General features: G+C 51.7%; 4 protein-coding genes across 15 annotated transcripts in view; 3 read left to right on the top strand and 1 right to left on the bottom strand.

Annotated features, from left to right (window-relative positions):
- Positions 1-4919, top strand: part of C5H11ORF9 (chromosome 5 open reading frame, human C11orf9) — a 38897-nt gene extending 33978 nt beyond the window's left edge. For all 11 annotated transcript variants that reach the window (XM_040701455.2, XM_040701460.2, XM_040701462.2 and 8 more), the window contains 5 exons: positions 52-139; positions 422-496; positions 643-745; positions 1063-1137; positions 1260-4919. In XM_040701455.2, the coding sequence (XP_040557389.1) occupies positions 52-139; positions 422-496; positions 643-745; positions 1063-1137; positions 1260-1346 (428 nt within the window). In that variant the 3' untranslated portion in view covers positions 1347-4919. The remainder of the gene's footprint in view (positions 1-51; positions 140-421; positions 497-642; positions 746-1062; positions 1138-1259) is intronic.
- Positions 4920-5959: 1040 nt separating this feature from the next.
- TMEM258 (transmembrane protein 258) lies at positions 5960-7859 on the bottom strand. Of its 2 annotated transcripts, none has more exons than XR_001466491.4 (4): positions 7776-7859; positions 7184-7293; positions 6906-7109; positions 5960-6099 (listed from the first exon to the last, which is right to left on the bottom strand). XR_001466491.4 is itself a non-coding variant. In NM_001006464.3 (4 exons), exons 1-3 carry the CDS (start codon positions 7776-7778, stop codon positions 6983-6985), a joined length of 240 nt encoding a protein of 79 aa, NP_001006464.1. In that variant the 5' UTR covers positions 7779-7859; the 3' UTR covers positions 5960-6099; positions 6947-6982. The 2 variants fall into 2 exon arrangements, 1 of the variants encoding a protein (NP_001006464.1); NM_001006464.3 differs by having other exon boundaries at positions 6947-7109.
- Positions 7860-7934: 75 nt separating this feature from the next.
- FEN1 (flap structure-specific endonuclease 1) lies at positions 7935-10619 on the top strand. Its single transcript, NM_001079491.1, is given in 2 exon segments — positions 7935-7968; positions 8207-10619. A coding segment is annotated over 1 exon segment (1146 nt). The 5' UTR covers positions 7935-7968; position 8207; the 3' UTR covers positions 9354-10619.
- A 608-nt stretch (positions 10620-11227) lies between these two features.
- COR8 (olfactory receptor family 5 subfamily J member 2) lies at positions 11228-16525 on the top strand. Its single transcript, NM_001396932.1, has one exon. It carries the CDS (start codon positions 11505-11507, stop codon positions 12564-12566), a length of 1062 nt encoding a protein of 353 aa, NP_001383861.1. The 5' UTR covers positions 11228-11504; the 3' UTR covers positions 12567-16525.
- Positions 16526-16985: the final 460 nt, after the last annotated feature.

Below are 16985 nucleotides of genomic sequence, written 5' to 3' on the forward strand. Positions count from 1 at the left end.
TCAGTTGCCAGCCCTTTGCTGGCAACCACACAGCCCGTCTCCCACCCGCAGGGCCGAGCCCAGTGCTGCGTTCCATCCGGATCCTGGAGATTGATATGGCCATCCAGTCCCCGTTCTGCGCGGCCAGCAACGCGTGCAGGTGAGGGAGACAGCACTTCTTGGGGAGCTCCAGCAGCGGATGGGCTCTTCCTGGGTCCTTGGGCCTTCACCTGCCATCGCTCCGAGGCAGCCCTTGGGCACAGGAGCTGGGGCTCCCGCTGAGTCCTTCACCCAGTGTGCAGGAGGACCGGATTTGGTGATGAGCTGGCTTGGGAACTGTCCTGAGGAGCCCACCCAGCCCAGAGAAGGGACTTTGGAGCCCAGCCTGGCCATCTCACAGCCAGCTGAATTTCTGCAGTGAGGTCTTTCTCTGTCTCCCTAGGACTGGAAACTTCACCTACCGCATCCCGATCAGCCAGCTGACAGCAGTGAACACCAACCTGACCCTGGAGATGAAGTGAGTGGACAGGGCTCCTTGGTGCTCCTACATCCCTCAAGTGGGCTGGGTGCCGTGCCACGTCACCGTGGTGTCTCCTGCCCGACCTGGTTAGAGACAGCAGCGGCTGGCACCTTCCAGGGCTTCACCACCTCTTGTCTCCCCAGCTCCTCCTCTGTGCTGTCCATCTCCCTTTGTGGCCTTATCTCCAGTGACCCTTGCCAGGACGTTGCGAGCACAGACAGCTTCAGTGATGGCACGGACACACAGGTAGGGAGGGCTCAGCCCACGTTACCCACATATGCAAAGCATCGTCCTCAGACAGCTGTCCCGTGCACTGGTACCATGCATCTCTGAGCTGGTGCTTTCAAGTCCCGTGGGGCTGGATAAAGTGCTTGAGTGCTCTTTGCCCTGCTCTTTGCCCTGCTCAGCTCTCCATAGCTGAGCGTGGAGGTGCTGTTCCTCCACAGACTGCTGTAGGGTCACTCAGTGAAGCAGAGATGTGCTCCGCATGCCGTGATGACCTCGGAGACATCCCAGGATGCTCAACCCTGCCCTCACCGCAGACACTCTGTTTTCTTCCCCAGGAAACGATGCACCGTTGGCCTCTTGTGATGCTGTCTTTCAGGGAGTTCACCTACCACTTCAGGGTGGCACAGACTGTGAGTACAAGCAGCTGCTTTGCTCCTCTTGTCCAGGGCTGAGTGGGAGGACGGCAAGGGGGACGTGGCATCGTGCATCCCTACCCCGACCTGTAAGCTCTTCTTCTTGCTTTCTCACGTAGGGCCAAGCCAACTGCAGCACTACTCCCGAACAGATGGGACACCTTTTTACTGACTATTATTTTCAGTTTTACTGGCTCTGTGAGTGAGTCCTGGCAGCACCAGTGCCCTTTGGTTGGAGAGAGGAGGGGGACTGGTGACACCGGGGAACCTCCTGTACGCCCTCCTCCGCTTGACCCCCAGCCCCACCTCAGCCCCATCGCCCTCCTCGGGGGTGGAGATGGTTTGGTTGTGGCTGGCAGTGCTGACACCGAAGTACAGCACACACAGAACACAGGACCTAAGCCACAGAAACACAACCAGCCCCGCGCCATCTCCTGGGCTCACCTGGCACCAACACTGCCCCAAACACCCCTCCTTCCCTTCTGGGGACGTTTGTGTCCTCCACCCCCCTGCGACACTGGATTTGAAAGCATTACACTGGACACAACGTGGATGGATCAGCCGCATCCCAGAGCACGGGACTGGCCCAGCCGTGCCACGTCACTTCTCCACAACACTGGAATTGCTCAACACTGGAGCCCTTTCCAAGAGGGAAAAGCTGGAGTTTCACCTGGAAAGGAAAGGCTGTGCCTGGACATACTGGAAGTTGTACACTGGAGTCGCTGTTCTTTCTGCTTGGACCTGCAGCCCCACTGGACCCCTGGAGACCTCAGGACCCCTGTTCTCCACAGAAGGTGCAGCTTCCACATTTGCAACCCCTCCCCCCCTTCCTCGCTGTGCTGTCACCATATCCAGGTCAGGATGGATAAACTCCAGAACCCCACTAAAGATGCTGCTCAGGCTGTGCCCAGGCCAAACCACACGTGGGGACGCTTAACCATCAACTCATGGGAGGAGAACTACCCCAAGCCATCCGTGTTAAGTGTTGCTTAAACACTGTGGGACCCGTTTTCTTCGCTTGCCAGCGGTGCTTGGCCACTTGTGATGTGCACAGAGCTGCCCAGTTGGCTCTGAAGAAGAAGACAACTGGCCAAGCCTGGTGTGCCCTGCAGAGCAAGGCTGAGCTGCTGGGGATGCGTGGTGTGGTTTCACTGCACCGCCAGCATAATGGGGGGAAGCAGCAACGACAGTGAGTTCTCACTGTCTGCTCTCAGAACGCAGTTGTGTTGAGTGTACTCTGGGTATTCTACTGTTACAAGTTCTTAACTTGCTAAACTACTGAATTTAATGTTGTTTTGTTTTTTTTTTTTTTAAGCCGCATAAAAAATGGGTCTCTTAATTCTGTCCCTGTTGAGCTCTGTGCGTCTTGCATAGGAAACCGAAGGGGGGCACTGCTAAGCTCCACGTTAAAGCCTGACTGCTGCAGCAGTGCTGGGATGTCAGCTCCCAGCACCCACATGTCCTCCTCCTCCCTGTCCTGCTCCAGCTAAAGGAGACCACCACCACCAGCTCCAGAAAACGGAGGCTCATTTTCCTAAGGAAGCAGCACTGGGGGATGGCAGCGAGGGGGGACACTGCTGTCCTGAAGGAAACCCTAAAGCTGACGAAGAGAAGAGCACAGTTTCCTTTGGGAAACCACATCAGGACCTGGCTGCTGCGCTATGTTCTGTCAGTGGAGACGGATGCAGCGATCCCTTTGCCAGCTGCAGGCCATGCTGTTTCCATCACTGAGGAGCAGAGGGCAGGAGCAGCTCTCTACCACCACCAGCAGGCTCTTCTGCTCTGGAGAAACAAACGAGCTGCAAAGATGTTTCACCCGATAGATGATTCCGACGTGCACCCCTTCTGTTCCAGAGCTCCCTTCTGAGCCTGTCCCAGCAGAGCAGCCGCAGCCTTGCAATTCCTTGCAGCATCACTGGGAGTTTACGTGGCTGCCCCCCCCAACCAGGACCTTGCCCTTCCCTTTATTTGCAGGGCAGTTCCAAGGTCAGATCTCTATTCCAACGCTGCGCCCGTGGGCAGCAGCGGATGATATGGATGATGCTCTCCAGTGAGCGCGATGCACTGAAGCCTGGGCAGCCAGTAACCTGAGGGTGAGCAGGGAAAATGCCAGGCAGCCACAAAGGAATGAAGTTTAGGGAGACCTTTGGGGAGCTCGGAGGGAGAGCAAGAGGCACAAACGGGTCAGCTGTGTGCTCAGCAGGATTTTCCGCTTCTGCAAGGAAACCCTCCCGGTGGAGCTCTCCGGGGAGGATGCTCAGCACTCTTCTTTCCACCTGCCCTAAGCGTTCTGCTCAGCCTTAAGCTGAATGAGTTACTTTCTTGGCAGCTTTTGCTCTCCACTTGGCAATGAGTGGCTCAGCCAGTCCTCATCCAGGCGAGCGACGCCCTGCGCTCTGCCAGCTCTGCTCAGCTGAGGGGCAGCCTTCTCAGACCCCGCTGCCATTTCTCCTACCTGCCCACGCTCTCTTTCAGCCCCCCCACGGAGGTAACAGGCAGTGCCGTGACGGCTGGAGCTGACAGTGCTGCCTGCAATCACTGCCACCAATCCACCCTTGCCAACGGAGCCCAGAGCCACGCGTGCGTCTCCCCGGCTGCAGGCAGGGAGGGAGAAAGCAATCAACCACTGGACACGTGCCAGCCCAAGAGGAGATGGGGGTCTCTCGGGCGTCCCTGTGACGCTCCGCCATTAGGTTACAATGGCCTCAGCAAACCAAGTGCCTAATGGGCTATGGGAACATCTCCAGTGCCTTGTTCTGCCAACAGGGTTCCCTACGCCTGTATGTCTCAAAACCCGCGGTCTGTCAGCTTGAGAAATGAGATGAGGCAACACCCAAAGTGCTACAGGTGGTCCTGCCCCTGCACAGCTGTTTTACAGCAGGAAAACAGGAGGGGCTGACAGCAATCCGTGGTATCAGAGGAGAGAATCAGAATGTCGTCTTCAGCATCTTATGTTGCAGTAATACCTTTTGTCTTAACGTACATCACAAATCATACACCTGTTCCACCAGCAGCCAAGCAGGAATGATCTCAGAAGGGTTTTGTGACAAAAGAAAAAGTCAAGAAGATTGCTTCTCAGCCCACGGAAACAGCTGTTTGCACAGACCACCCCTAGAAGGCTCTCTGCCCCACCCATCCATACCCACTGCCGTGTTCCCCATCCCCAATCAGTAACCAGAGAGTTCACAATCAGGCCTTTACCTGCGTGAGACGGAGGGAGCTCTGAGCCAACGTCTCCAGCCCTGCAGCTCGGGGAAACCCTTCTTCAGCTGGAAACAGGAGCTTCATCTCTCTAGACATTCTTGGCAGGAAGGAAGACAAGCGTGGAAATGAGGCCACTTGCCAAAGTTTGGCCGTTTCGGAGTTTGTTTCAAAAGCAAATTCACAAACATTCTGTCCTACTGTCAAGAGCTTAAAGCCTGTAAATAGAGACTATACCACCACTGCAAGAATTAAGGAAAAAATAAAATAAATAAAAAAAAAAGTAAAGCACTAATTTGTTTGGTTTAAATGTTGCTGTCACAGCTTTAATCACTGTATATTGCCAGCCAGTTCGTAGAGTTGCCTTCTTAGCAGGTATTATTGATTATAGGTTTTTATTTGTGGGGAACAAGCGTGGTTTCCCTTCCTTTCTTTCTGATTTATATTTATATTTTGCTAAATTGGAGTGCCGAGTCTCCGGATTCCCCACTTTTATGTTTGGCTTATTTAGACTTTGTTTTATGCTGGAGGTAAATATGCCTATATAAATAAATATATGAATATTGCTTTGTATCCAAGGATGGCTCCTGGCTGTGTTCCTCCCCCGCTGTTTTTTTCCCTTTCAGCTCACTACTGGCAGGCTGCTCATCACAACAGCAAGGAACCCCGGTGCCAATTCCCCAGTGTGAGCTTCCAGACATGCCCACAGCGGGCTCGGGACAGCTGCAGGGCGTCCTGCTTTGGAACAGATGTAAAGAGCTGTGGCTGCTCGCATCTCAGAGGTCAGGGCCAGACCCAGAAGGCATCTGAGAGCACCCGCAGAGGGAAAGCTTCCTCCGGACAGTGCATCAAGGCTTTAAGTCTGTATGGCACCTGCAGAACTTACAACTCCACATCCTAATTGCTTTGAAAGCGAGACTCCAAGTGCAAAGCTGCCTTAAAAGGACAGCCATAAATAAATGCTTTCAAAGCATTAATTCAATAATGCTTGAACAGAGGACGCAGTCAGCTACGCTGCTGCTCTGTACTTCTCTAGCATTCCTCCAAAACCTCACGTCCCACAAACACAGTTTGTATCACCCGAGACTTCCAGGCTCCAGCTGCAGCAGGGTACAAGGCAGCACTGAAACACTGCTGGGCACACACAGCAGTGGACATCCATGAGCAACAACAAATCCTCAGTTGGAGTGAAAACTCCTTTCAATTAAAGCTCTAGCTCACTGAAATGCTCTTTGTAACTTTTCTGCAGCACTGAGCATGATGTTACCCAGAGCAGACACCACTCACTGCAGTACAGGAACTCTATTGCCAAGACACCTAAGTTTGATACCAGGGGTGCTACACACCACCAGCTGCAGCTTCAGAGCATTTGTTAACTGTCTGCAGTAGGACATCCAGCTAAATTCCACTCGTGTGTTCTACTGCTTAGAAGGAAATGTGAATTATGCTTGTCTCCTTACAAAACAGCTGCTTCTGCTGCTGAAAACAGCCTAGCAAAAGGCTGTGGGTGCAATAAAGGGCCCATCCCGAGGCTCACGGATTTTGTGTAGAAATCAAGAGTTGGTTCGAAAAGCCAGGTACAAGCATCTAAGAGACAAACTGCAAATCCAAAGGCAGGTGCATCACAGAGCCAGTTTTATTCAGGTTTGGTTTGTTGTGCTGGCCGGAGTCAGCTGACAGGAGCACAGTCCACGCCTGAAGCAAGCTCCCATGCTGAAGTATAAAACATACAAAAAGAACTTCTCCGGGGCTTCCCACCTGGAACCAAAGGAGAGAGGAAGGAGATAAGACAGATTTCCCCAGAGCAGCGCCCCCACAGCACGGGGACAGATCCTCTACCAGGTGCTGCCAGGTTGGAAGCACACCTTGAGCAAAGGAGAGCACACAGCAAGCACAGTTCTCACTGCTTCACACCAGGATGGACGTGTCCTGCTTGCAGTTTACAGAAGGGCAGAGAAGCCCTCTCTACCTAAATCAGCCAGCAGCCTCATCCTGTCGCTGGGCACCTCCAAAAAAAGAGTCTGGCCCCAACCACTTGACTCCCACCCATTAGATATTGATAGGATTGACCAGATCCCCTTTTAGCCTTCTTTTCTCTAGGCTGAAGAGCCCCAGGGCTGTCAGCCTTTTCTCATGAAGGAGGTGCTCCAGGCCCCCATTATCTTTGCCCTTCACCGGACTCTCTCCAGCAGTTCCCTGTCTGCCCAGAACCAGGGAGCCCAGCACTGGACACAGTTCTCCAGATACGGCCTCCACAGGGCAGAGCAGAAGGGGAAGAGAACCTCCCTCGCCCTGCTAGCCATGCTCTTTGTAACAGACCCCAGGATTCCATTAGCTTTCTTGGCCACGAGGGCACACTGCTGGCTCACAGCCAACCAGTGGTCACCCAGGACACTCGGGTCCTTCTCCACAGAGTTCCACTGCAGCACCTCTGCTCCTAACCTGATGCATGTGGTTGTTCCTCGCTGGTGCAAGGCCCAAAGTACAGCCCTTTGCGTGCCCCAGATCCACCCCTGAAGAAAGGTGGCTCAGAAACATAACCTGGAGATACGCTTTGCAGGCACCTGGCACACAACATGCAGCACAAAGCTCTCATCCTGCTTACAGCCACTGGGGGTCCGCGCATCACTCTGCCTGGGCCTCACACGTAGATCCCAACCCACAGCAGCAGGAACAGGACGCCAAACCCCATGAAGAGCGATGCCACCAGTGAGATCAGCAGCTCCTTGTAGATGTCTCGCGTGTACTTGGTGGATGTCACCTCATAGCTGCCAGCGGAGGGTTAAGGTGACAACAGGGGCATGGCGAGGTGGGTCCCCCCGCTCCCGGCGCCCAAGGATACACGAAGAACCATGCGGTGAAGAACATGCCAATGGCCAGCAGCACCACGGTGAGGTGTGGGAAGACAGCTGGGTTCACCGGGCTGGTGTACCTGCTCATTGCCTCTAGCTCCTGTGGGGGCATGGCATGGGGCAGCAGGGCTGCTGGGCTCCATGCTCAGTCCCTGGTCCTGGTTCCCCGGGTTCCCTGCCCCACCTATCATCCCTTTTCCGGCCCCAGCCCCCATTTCCCGTTCCCCAGCTCCCGGTCCCAGCCCTGTTTCCCACTCCCCAGCCTCCAGCTCCCATTCCCGGCCCTAGCCCTCGGTTCTCACTCCTGGTCCTTGTCCCCGGTTCTTGTTCCCCTCCTCTTTCCCAGTTCTAAACCCCAATTCCCATTCCCTATACCGGTCCTTGCCTCCGGCCCCAGGCCCCATACTCCGTTCCTGCTCCACGTTCTCATTCCCATTCCCAGCTCCTGATTCCAGTCTCAGCTCCCGGTTCCCATTCCCGGTCTCGGTTTCAGGTCCCGGCCCCAATCCCAGCTCCCAGTCCCATGTTCCCAATTCAATGTCAGTCCCAGCTCCCGGTCCCAGCCCCGGGTCCACGCCCCACCATATTGCCCCAGATCCCGGCTCCCGCCGCGCTCGGACACGTCCCCTCAGCAACTTCCGCTTCCCGTCACCGCCGGAAGCGGAAGTGACGCGCTCCGCGCCGGGTGGGCGGGGCCAGTGGGAGCCGCTCGGCATTGGCTACCCAGCAGGCAGCGCGGCCCAGCGCGGGAACGGCGCGGGGTCGGAGCGGAGGGGTAATGGCGGCCGGGCGCTGCGGCGGGGACGGCGCGGGATAACGGCGGCCGGAGAGGGCTGAGGGGAGAAGCGGTGGCGAGAGGGGGCTGAGGAGGGCTTGGAGAGGCCGGAGCGGGGCCGAGGGTGGGAGTCGGGGCGGGCAGCGGGAGGCTCCGGTGCGCGAGGCCCGGCTCTCGGCTCTCGGGACCCGTCCTGCCGTTATCCCTCACCCACCGCTGCTTTGCTCTGTGCCCGCAGGATGGGAATCCACGGCTTGGCCAAGCTGATCGCCGACGTGGCGCCCAGCGCCATCCGGGAGAACGACATCAAGTCGTACTTCGGGCGGAAGGTGGCCATCGATGCCTCCATGAGCATCTACCAGTTCCTGATCGCCGTGCGGCAGGGCGCCGAGGTGCTGCAAAACGAGGAGGGCGAGACCACCAGCCACCTGATGGGCATGTTCTACCGCACCATCCGCATGGTGGAGAACGGCATCAAGCCCGTCTACGTGTTCGATGGCAAACCACCTCAGCTCAAGTCCGGGGAGTTGGCCAAGAGGACAGAGCGCCGCTCTGAGGCTGAGAAGCACCTGCAGGAGGCTCAGGAGGCCGGCGAGGAGGCCAACATTGAGAAGTTCAGCAAGAGGTTGGTGAAAGTGACCCAGCAGCACACCGATGAGTGCAAGAAGCTGCTGATGTTGATGGGCATCCCCTACGTGGAGGCGCCAGGGGAGGCGGAAGCCAGCTGTGCTACGCTGGTGAAGGCGGGGAAGGTGTACGCGGCCGCCACGGAGGACATGGATTGCCTGACCTTTGGGAGCCCCGTGCTGATGCGACACCTCACTGCCAGTGAGGCAAAGAAGCTGCCCATCCAAGAGTTCCACCTGAACCGGGTTCTGCAGGACCTGGGGCTGACCTGGGAACAGTTTGTGGATCTGTGCATCCTCCTGGGCTGCGACTACTGTGAGAGCATCCGCGGCATCGGGCCCAAGCGGGCGGTCGAGCTCATCAAGCAGCACAAAACCATTGAGGAGATCATCCAGCACATCGACACCAAGAAGTACCCCTTGCCTGAGAACTGGTTGCACAAAGAGGCCCAGAAGCTCTTCCTAGAGCCTGACGTCATCAACCCCGATGACGTTGAGCTGAAGTGGACGGAGCCAAACGAGGAGGAGCTCGTGCAGTTCATGTGTGGGGAGAAGCAGTTCAACGAGGAGCGCATCCGCAATGGGGTCAAGAGGCTGAGTAAGAGCCGCCAGGGCAGCACGCAGGGCCGGCTGGATGACTTCTTCAAAGTGACAGGCTCCATCACATCGGCCAAGCGCAAGGAGCCCGAAACCAAAGGGTCAGCGAAGAAGAAAGCCAAGACCAACAGTGCCACAGCCAAGTTCAAAAAGGGGAAATAACCAGACTGGCCAAGCGCGAACCTCTGTTGTTAGTTTTTATGCTCAGCTGTGAACTCTAGGCTAATAATAGATAGTCGTCTTTCTGTTCTACAGGTTATTGCTGGGGGGGGTGCTGTGTGTGTTGTTGTCAAAGTCCTTCCAACGTGGCTAGGCTAGCGAGTGAGATGCCAGTCTGCTTCTGCAGCAGCTGTAATGCGTGAGGGAGGGGAGAGGGCTGAGACAACCGCAGGTGAGGGGAGCTGGCAGAAGGTGGTGGGTGAGGCATGAAGCACATGCCTTCAGCAGTTCAGCTGCAGCATTCGTCAGTTGGAGGCTTTTGGCAATGAGGCCACAGAAACTGGATGTCACGCCTAGTCAAACACCCCTTGGATTTAAGCAATAAAAAGTTGGACAGCTAGCTAGAGAGCAAACCAGGCACAGCTGTTTGAGAGTTCTCCCTCACACAGCTCATCCATAAAGAGGCCAGATGCAATCAGCAGGGGCAGAAAATGGGGAGAGGTGAATACAAGGCAAGGTGGATTTGGGAGGAGAATGAAATAATGAGGTGGGATTCTCCCTTTAGTGAGAACCTCAAGTGTGGGTTTCTGGATTCAAAAGTTCTGGCTTACTCTTAATGTGTATAAACCAAGGACAAGCTGAGCTAAAACTGCAGCACTCAAGCCCCAGTCTTCCTACTAGGCTCTGTTTTATGTTTAACAAGAAAAATGGCAATAAAACTAAGAAGTGAATAAAACTCACCCCTTACTTTCTTGAGGCATCCTTCCATGTTGTACACACAGGCACTCAAGTCCCAGGCTAAGGAAAAAAAAGAAGACATTACCTTTTTAAATTATTATTTGGTTCTGTACTAAGCATAACCTTTTACTTGTCAGAGTGATGTGCTTTTCTGTTATCATTTTAGTTTAGTTTTGTTTTTTTAAAGAATAAAATGTATGCGAATGTAACATTTCTCAAGTTCTATGGAGCGGGAGCTTAAAGCTTGTTGGTGAAGGGTGTGTGGGTAACAAAATCCTGATTTCAAATGGAAACCCATTAATGTAAATCAGTGACAACAGACAACAAATGAAGCACAGGCTTGAATATGGGAGATTCATGTTTTAATCCTGGTGTTAACAGTGGCTTTTGGGTGCTTTGTTGATCTGTATCGGCTGGTTGCTAAGCTAGAAGAGAAGTTGGGCTTGTTTCACAGGGGAATTCCATTAACATTACAAAGACAACCCCAGATTTTAAGCCCTCTGATGTTTTTAATAAATACACTGTAGCCAAGAGCAGCAAGTATTTCTGATTTTAAGGTCTTTTGAATAGAAAAATGTAACTACTGATGTACCACTACGGGATGCTGCTCCTGGGCAGCTGTGGCTGGTGCTCTTGGAGCTCGATGGCCGTGCTCTCCATAAGTGACATTGCAGATAAAAGCAATGCAGTCTGCTCCTGTCGCTTTGTAATAATAATTATTATTATTTTGGAAGAATCTTCACCCAGGAATCCAGGCAATTTCTGCCGAGAAGTTTGGATTCCCAGATGTGTGTGTGAGGGGTGATGTTGTCAGCGTTGGTGCCTGACAGCGCGCAGCTCATTAGGAAGACTAATCTAAAGCTTCAGTTCTCTGTCTGCATGCTGCTCAGAGTTCATGTTATACCTTACAGCTGGTAGAGCCTCTGCTTTGTTGCTCACACGCTCAAAACCACAGTGCGTGGGGGTCTGGATGAAGGTCCCCATGCAGATCTCTTTGCTGCATCTTAAATCATGGGCAGATGCCCAGAAGTGATTATTTTCACCTTGAGAACACATCTGCCCAACCTTGGCGTCCCATTAAGCTTTATTTGATGCTTTGTTTCTCCCAGCCGTGGCTTTGCCAAAGTGAATTTCCCCCCGCAGTCCACACCAGCACTGAGCAAACTAATGTTAATGAGCCCTTTCCACGTGGTTTGCCGAGGGGGGGACCGGACCCAGGTTCAGGCTTACCAAAACTCTTCAGAGAGTTTCTAACGATCCCCTCTGTGGCACGAAACTTCTGAGCCACCATTTACTTTGGGGACTTTGCTGGTGTGGGTCGAAGCCATAAATAAGCACTGCGAATGTATTGATGCAAAGAAAAAGCTTGTTAGCTGGACCATACGTCTTCCATACAGTAGATGTCCCCACTAGCCCATGCTACCCTCACTGGTAGCAGCTTCGTACCCAAGCCATGCCATTGCTCTTTCTTACTGCACGGTTTTCTCTCCTTCCAGCGGGCATGCTGTGCTGATACGTGGCGATATGGCTGAAGGCAACAGCACGGTGGTGAGTCAGTTCGTCCTTCTAGGACTGACAGGTGAGCCTGAGCTGCAGACTCCTCTCTTCATAGTGCTCTCAGTGATTTATCTCATCACCCTGCTGGGTAACGTTGGGCTGATCACACTGATCACGACAAGCCCCCGTCTGCACACTCCCATGTACTTCTTTCTCTGCAATCTATCTGTTGTTGATCTTTGCTACTCCTCTGTCTTTTCTCCAAGGCTGCTTATTGGCTTCTTGCTGGATAATAAAACCATTTCCTACTCTGCTTGCTTCACCCAGCATTTCTTTTTCCTTGTGTTTGTGACCACAGAGGTGTTCTTGCTGGCCGTGATGGCATACGACCGCTATGTAGCTATTTGCAACCCCTTGCTCTACACTATTTCCATGCCCAAGAGTCTCTGCATGAAGCTGGTGGCTGGCTCGTACCTGGGGGGCATTCTGAACTCACTAACCCAGACATGCTGCTTGCTGCCCTTGCCGTTCTGTGGCCCCAATGTCATCAACCATTACTTCTGTGACACCAACCCTCTGCTGAAACTCACCTGCTCTGACGGACGCCTCAATGAGCTCCTGCTCGTCACCTTCAATGGGACCATTTCCATGACTGTGCTCCTCATCATCGTCATCTCCTATGTGTACATCCTCGTCTCCATCCTGAGCATCAGGTCTGCCAGGGGACGGCACAAAGCCTTCTCCACCTGTGCCTCCCACCTGCTGACTGTCACCTTGTTCTACGTGCCTGCTGGCCTCAGCCACATGCAGCCAGGCTCCAAGTACTCACTGGACATGGAGAAGGTCACGGCAGTGTTTTACACCTTGCTTGTTCCTATGCTCAACCCTCTGATCTACAGCTTGAGGAATAAGGATGTCAAGGACACGCTCAGGAGAGCAAGAGAGAGAATATTCTCTCAAGCTGCTCACTGCGTACTCTGACTCTTCTCTGTTACTCAGCAGTACGTCCCCTTTCCTTGGTTGCATTTCTCTTAGAAAAACCCTGGTTGACAAAGATGCTTATTGTGAGGCATACAATTAATTCACTTTTGCATTTATGCATGGAATCGTAGCTGTATGCTTTCTACCAGAATTTACATGGTTTACGGAAGACAAAGGATGTGTCCTACTAAACATTACAAAAGCTTTCTACCGACTGTTTTCCTCAGGGCGTCTCTCACCCCAGGCAACAAGCCGTTGACTCAGGCTGAGGTTGAGGTCCAAATCCATCAACAGTGCTAAGAATGTTAATTCTTGCCCGCTACTTTAAGTCAATGCAAGGTAAATACTCTCTGAGAAGAAAACCTCAAGTTCCTGAAGGCCACCTCGTGTGCAGTAATAGATGAGCACACAGAAACATCAGCAGAGCACCCAGAAGTGGGTGCTCATTTCGAGGCAGTGGAGGGTGTGCTTTCACCCAGCACAATTCCCCAGTTTTCAGGGATGATTTCCAGTAACATTCCACATTGTTCTGGAGGAAGAAGGTGCAAGTAAATGTGAGAAACACCATATCAGAACAAGATCAAATAAATTGCAGCCATTTACACAAAGTCTGTCATTTTCGCAGAGGCTACTTTTTATTGTTGGTCAGATCAGTACAAATCTTTTAAATGTTTGTAGCTGAAATTGCAGAAAGGGCCCAACGTGGGTTTGAATTGGGTTTAAACAAGCCAACCAACAAACAGAAACTAACAAAACAACAGAAGAGGTTGAACCTCTTCTGGCAGGTAGAGAAGGCATTCACTGTTTGGCTGAAATAAGACAGTAATGCTCATTGGATTGAGGGCAAATTAGAAATTGAATCTCGTAGTGCTACCATTTTAATTTTACAATTGTCCTTAGGCAAATCCTAAGAGAACACGGTGGTTGGTCGTGAGTGTTGTTCCCCATGGATCAGTACTGGGGCCTGTCCTGTTTCATATCTTTATGGATGACCTGGATGAGGGGACTGAGTGCACCTTCAGTAAGTTTGCATGTGACACCAAGCTGGGAGGAAGTGTTGATCTGCCTGAGGGTAGGAAGGCCCTACAGAGGGGTCTGGATAAACTGGATCACTAGACCGAGGCCAATTGTATGAACTTCAATAAGACCAAGTGCTGAGGTCTTGCTGAAGAGAAGAGGGGGCTCAGGGGAGACCTCATCACTTTCTATAACTCCCTGAAAGCAGGTTGTGGTGAGGTGGAGGTCGGCTTCCTCTCCCATATAACTAGCAATAGGACGAGAGGAAATAGCCTCAGTTTGCTCCAGGGGAGGTTCAGGTTGGATATTAGGAAAAAAATCTTCTCCAAAATAGTGGTCAGGTGCTGGAATGGGCTGCGCAGGGAGATGGTGGAGTCAGTGTCCCTGGAGGTGTTCAAGAAACACGTAGATGTGGAACTAAGGGGCAACAGGGTTTAGCGGGCAACGCTGGCGGTAGGTGGATGGTTGTACTGTATGATCCTGGAGGTCTTTTCCAACCTTGGTGAGTCTATGATTCTGTGACTCCCTGGTGCCTTGTGGCTTTGCAGCAGCCACATGTTTGAGCACCCTGTGCTCAAATGGCAGCCAGCTTTTGGAAGATCAGCTGGTGAATTCTTCTCCAAAGGAAGGCAAAGAAATACAGACACTGATAAGATATGAAACCAGGCAGCTCTTGGGCCAACGTTCTACCTGGACGAGAGCTGGAGCTGCATCGTCTCTCTCCATTGGGATGGTGCAGCTCACGGATCAGGAGATTCTGTGGGCCCACAGTTTGCTCAGAAGCACCAAGGGAATGGATTTAACTGTTGGATAAGTTGTATACCTTCACGTAAGCTAAGAAAAGGGGAAAATAAAAGTGGCGGGTACAAGTCTGGCATATAATAAGGCATACATGCTACACATCGGTAGGTTATGTTCATTCAGACTTGACATAGACCATAGGTCATGCTCACATCAAGATGACAGCTTAAACATTGCTTCTGCTGAAATACATCTAACTTTCAGCATGCTGTGTGCTTAAATGTGCTTTTTCTGATGAGGACTGTGTCAGAGCCTGGGTGGGAACTCCGTATCCTAGGAATTAGGGAAGCAAATCCCCCAGGAAGGCCACATCTAGGTGAAAGGGCCAAAAGATGTGACTTCTCTCAGTGTAACTTGTCCTTATGTAAAATGGAGCAGTAATAAAACTAAGATTTTGTCCTGCTGGGCTTTTCTTCAGACTTGATGCCAAAGCTGAAGATAAAAGGTAAATTCAGACTCTCTTATCTCACCGGAGATAAATCAGCAGCTCCTAAAATGATGGTCTGCAATGCATGGGATGAAAAAAGAAAACCCAAGCATTGATTTTTTCCTGGATAACATTAATCATTACTTGGCAGGGTTATACCAGAGAGCAGAGAAAGTGTGCATCTTATCTGGTATCTGACAAGTGGATGCACACTTAAAAGCCATCATGATCTTCTGACACTTTGCTCGGGGGGAAACTTCAGCTCTGCAGCCAGACACCTCATTTCAGATGCCCCGCAGGTGTTGTGAGTGGCCTTCCATTATTATTAATGGAGATTTAGAGCTGCTTTTCACTCCATCAGAGGGGAAGCAGTGGGCTGCAGCACAATGGACTTTTGTGTGTCCTCCTGCCAGCAGCTGCTTCGTGTCAGGGACCATGGGTATTGAACTGAAGCCCAGGGGCATGGACTTCATCTCAGAATGGGCAGATGAAACTCCCTGCCAGGAATTATATCTCTTGAAGCCATTGTCCGGAGCAGAGAGGGATTGAACTGCAAGCCATACCCTGCAGACTCAGGTCGTGCCCTCTTCGTGCTCACAGTTTCATGTTCTGCTAAGCAGCCATCAGCAAACTCACCAATATTCATCCTCTTCCTCATGGGGAAAGAACCTGCATTTGTAGCAGCTGCTTTCCTGCTCATGATCAATAAGATCGTGCATCTCTTGGGCAAACCATTGCAAGACCTTCCAATGAGCCAATCTGACCCACCAAGCAGCCCTTCATTAGAGTTTTCTGATATTACAACCCCAAAGTTATAGCTGTGAGATCATGGCTGCAGAGCAGCACCTTGCAGAGCAGCCTCTGAAAGGCTGTCTTGCTTCAACAGAGATTCATCTGCTCTCCTTATGGATGTTGTCCTCAAAACCTACTCATCTCTCCATCTGCTCCAGAGAATAGAAAGTTGAGAATGACCCTATCTAATCCAAATTTAATTGTAAAAGGGGGATTTCTTCCCAAGAAAGTTCAACAGGATGAACTCAAAGTCCTTACCGAGGAACCAGGCAGACTAACCTATTTAATTCAGCACTCAAGAGCATTCAAGGACAGCTGCTCGCCTGGGATTATTTAGGTAGAGATGTATGTGAATCACATAAACCACAGCAATACTTCTGAATTATTCACCCACATGAGATAGCAGCTCTGATCTCTCTATGTATTTTCATTTCCTTTATTGTAAAATCTGGAATATTTACGTCAGGATAAAGATGTGCATTTCCAGATAACATTTTCAGATAACGGAAAAAGGAGCACCTATTTCCAATGGTGCCTGGTAGGCAGTGATGATGTACAGGAAATACTGATGGTGTTTGAGACAGTGCATCTCACATCGGGTTAGAAAGTCCTCATCCAGTCTATGTCTCAGACTTCCTTATCTCAAACAGCTTGTCCAAATGCTGGAGGAACACAGAGAAGTTTCCTAGGTGTGGGGAAGGAATAAATGTGGCCACCATTCCCCTTGGTGGGAGTTCACAGCACCCAGCAGTTTACAGCTAGAATGGTGAAAGATGGGAGCTGTAATTTCTGCCGGGAGTTACTTCTTGTGTAAGAAATAAAGACTTTGCTGTTGTTATTATTATCCTCTTCTTTATTTATTTATTTTTTTCTTTTTCAAACTGCTTTTCCCAAATGCCTCCTGCCCAGCTGAATAATCTCTGGATGCAGCCTCTACTGAAAATACTTTTTATTCTGCTTGTATCTAACAAGCCACTGTGGACATAAATTAGAAAACCAATTAGAGCTTTGTTGCAAGTTTTGAATGGCAGAAATTGTAAATGGAAAGAAAGGGAAGGGAAGGGAAGGGAAGGGAAGGGAAGGGAAGGGAAGGGAAGGGAAGGGAAGGGAAGGGAAGGGAAGGGAAGGGAAGGGAAGGGAAGGGAAGGGAAGGGAAGGGAAGGGAAGGGAAGGGAAGGGAAGGGAAGGGAAGGGAAGGGAAGGGAAGGGAAGGGAAGGGAAGGGAAGGGAAGGGAAGGGAAGGGAAAAGAGAAAAGGGAAGGGAAGGGAAAAGAGAAAAGGGAAGGGAAGGGAAGGGCTTATGGCGACCCAAAAAGAGCTAATAAGTATCAGTTCTACCCTCCAAAGTTCCAGTAACCCAGCAGCCTGGTTCCAAACATTCA

Source organism: Gallus gallus, chromosome 5 (genome assembly GCF_016699485.2).
Source record: "Gallus gallus isolate bGalGal1 chromosome 5, bGalGal1.mat.broiler.GRCg7b, whole genome shotgun sequence".
Classification (NCBI taxonomy): Eukaryota; Metazoa; Chordata; class Aves; order Galliformes; family Phasianidae; genus Gallus; species Gallus gallus.

Coding starts and splice junctions, on each gene's coding strand:
- TMEM258 (NM_001006464.3), bottom strand. Junction 7,110..7,183: donor TTCACCGCATGGTTCTTCGT/GTATCCTTGGGC, acceptor CTCCGCTGGCAG/CTATGAGGTGACATCCACCA.
- COR8 (NM_001396932.1), top strand. CDS start 11,505: ATGCTACCCTCACTGGTAGCAGCTTCGTACCCAAGCCATGCCATTGCT.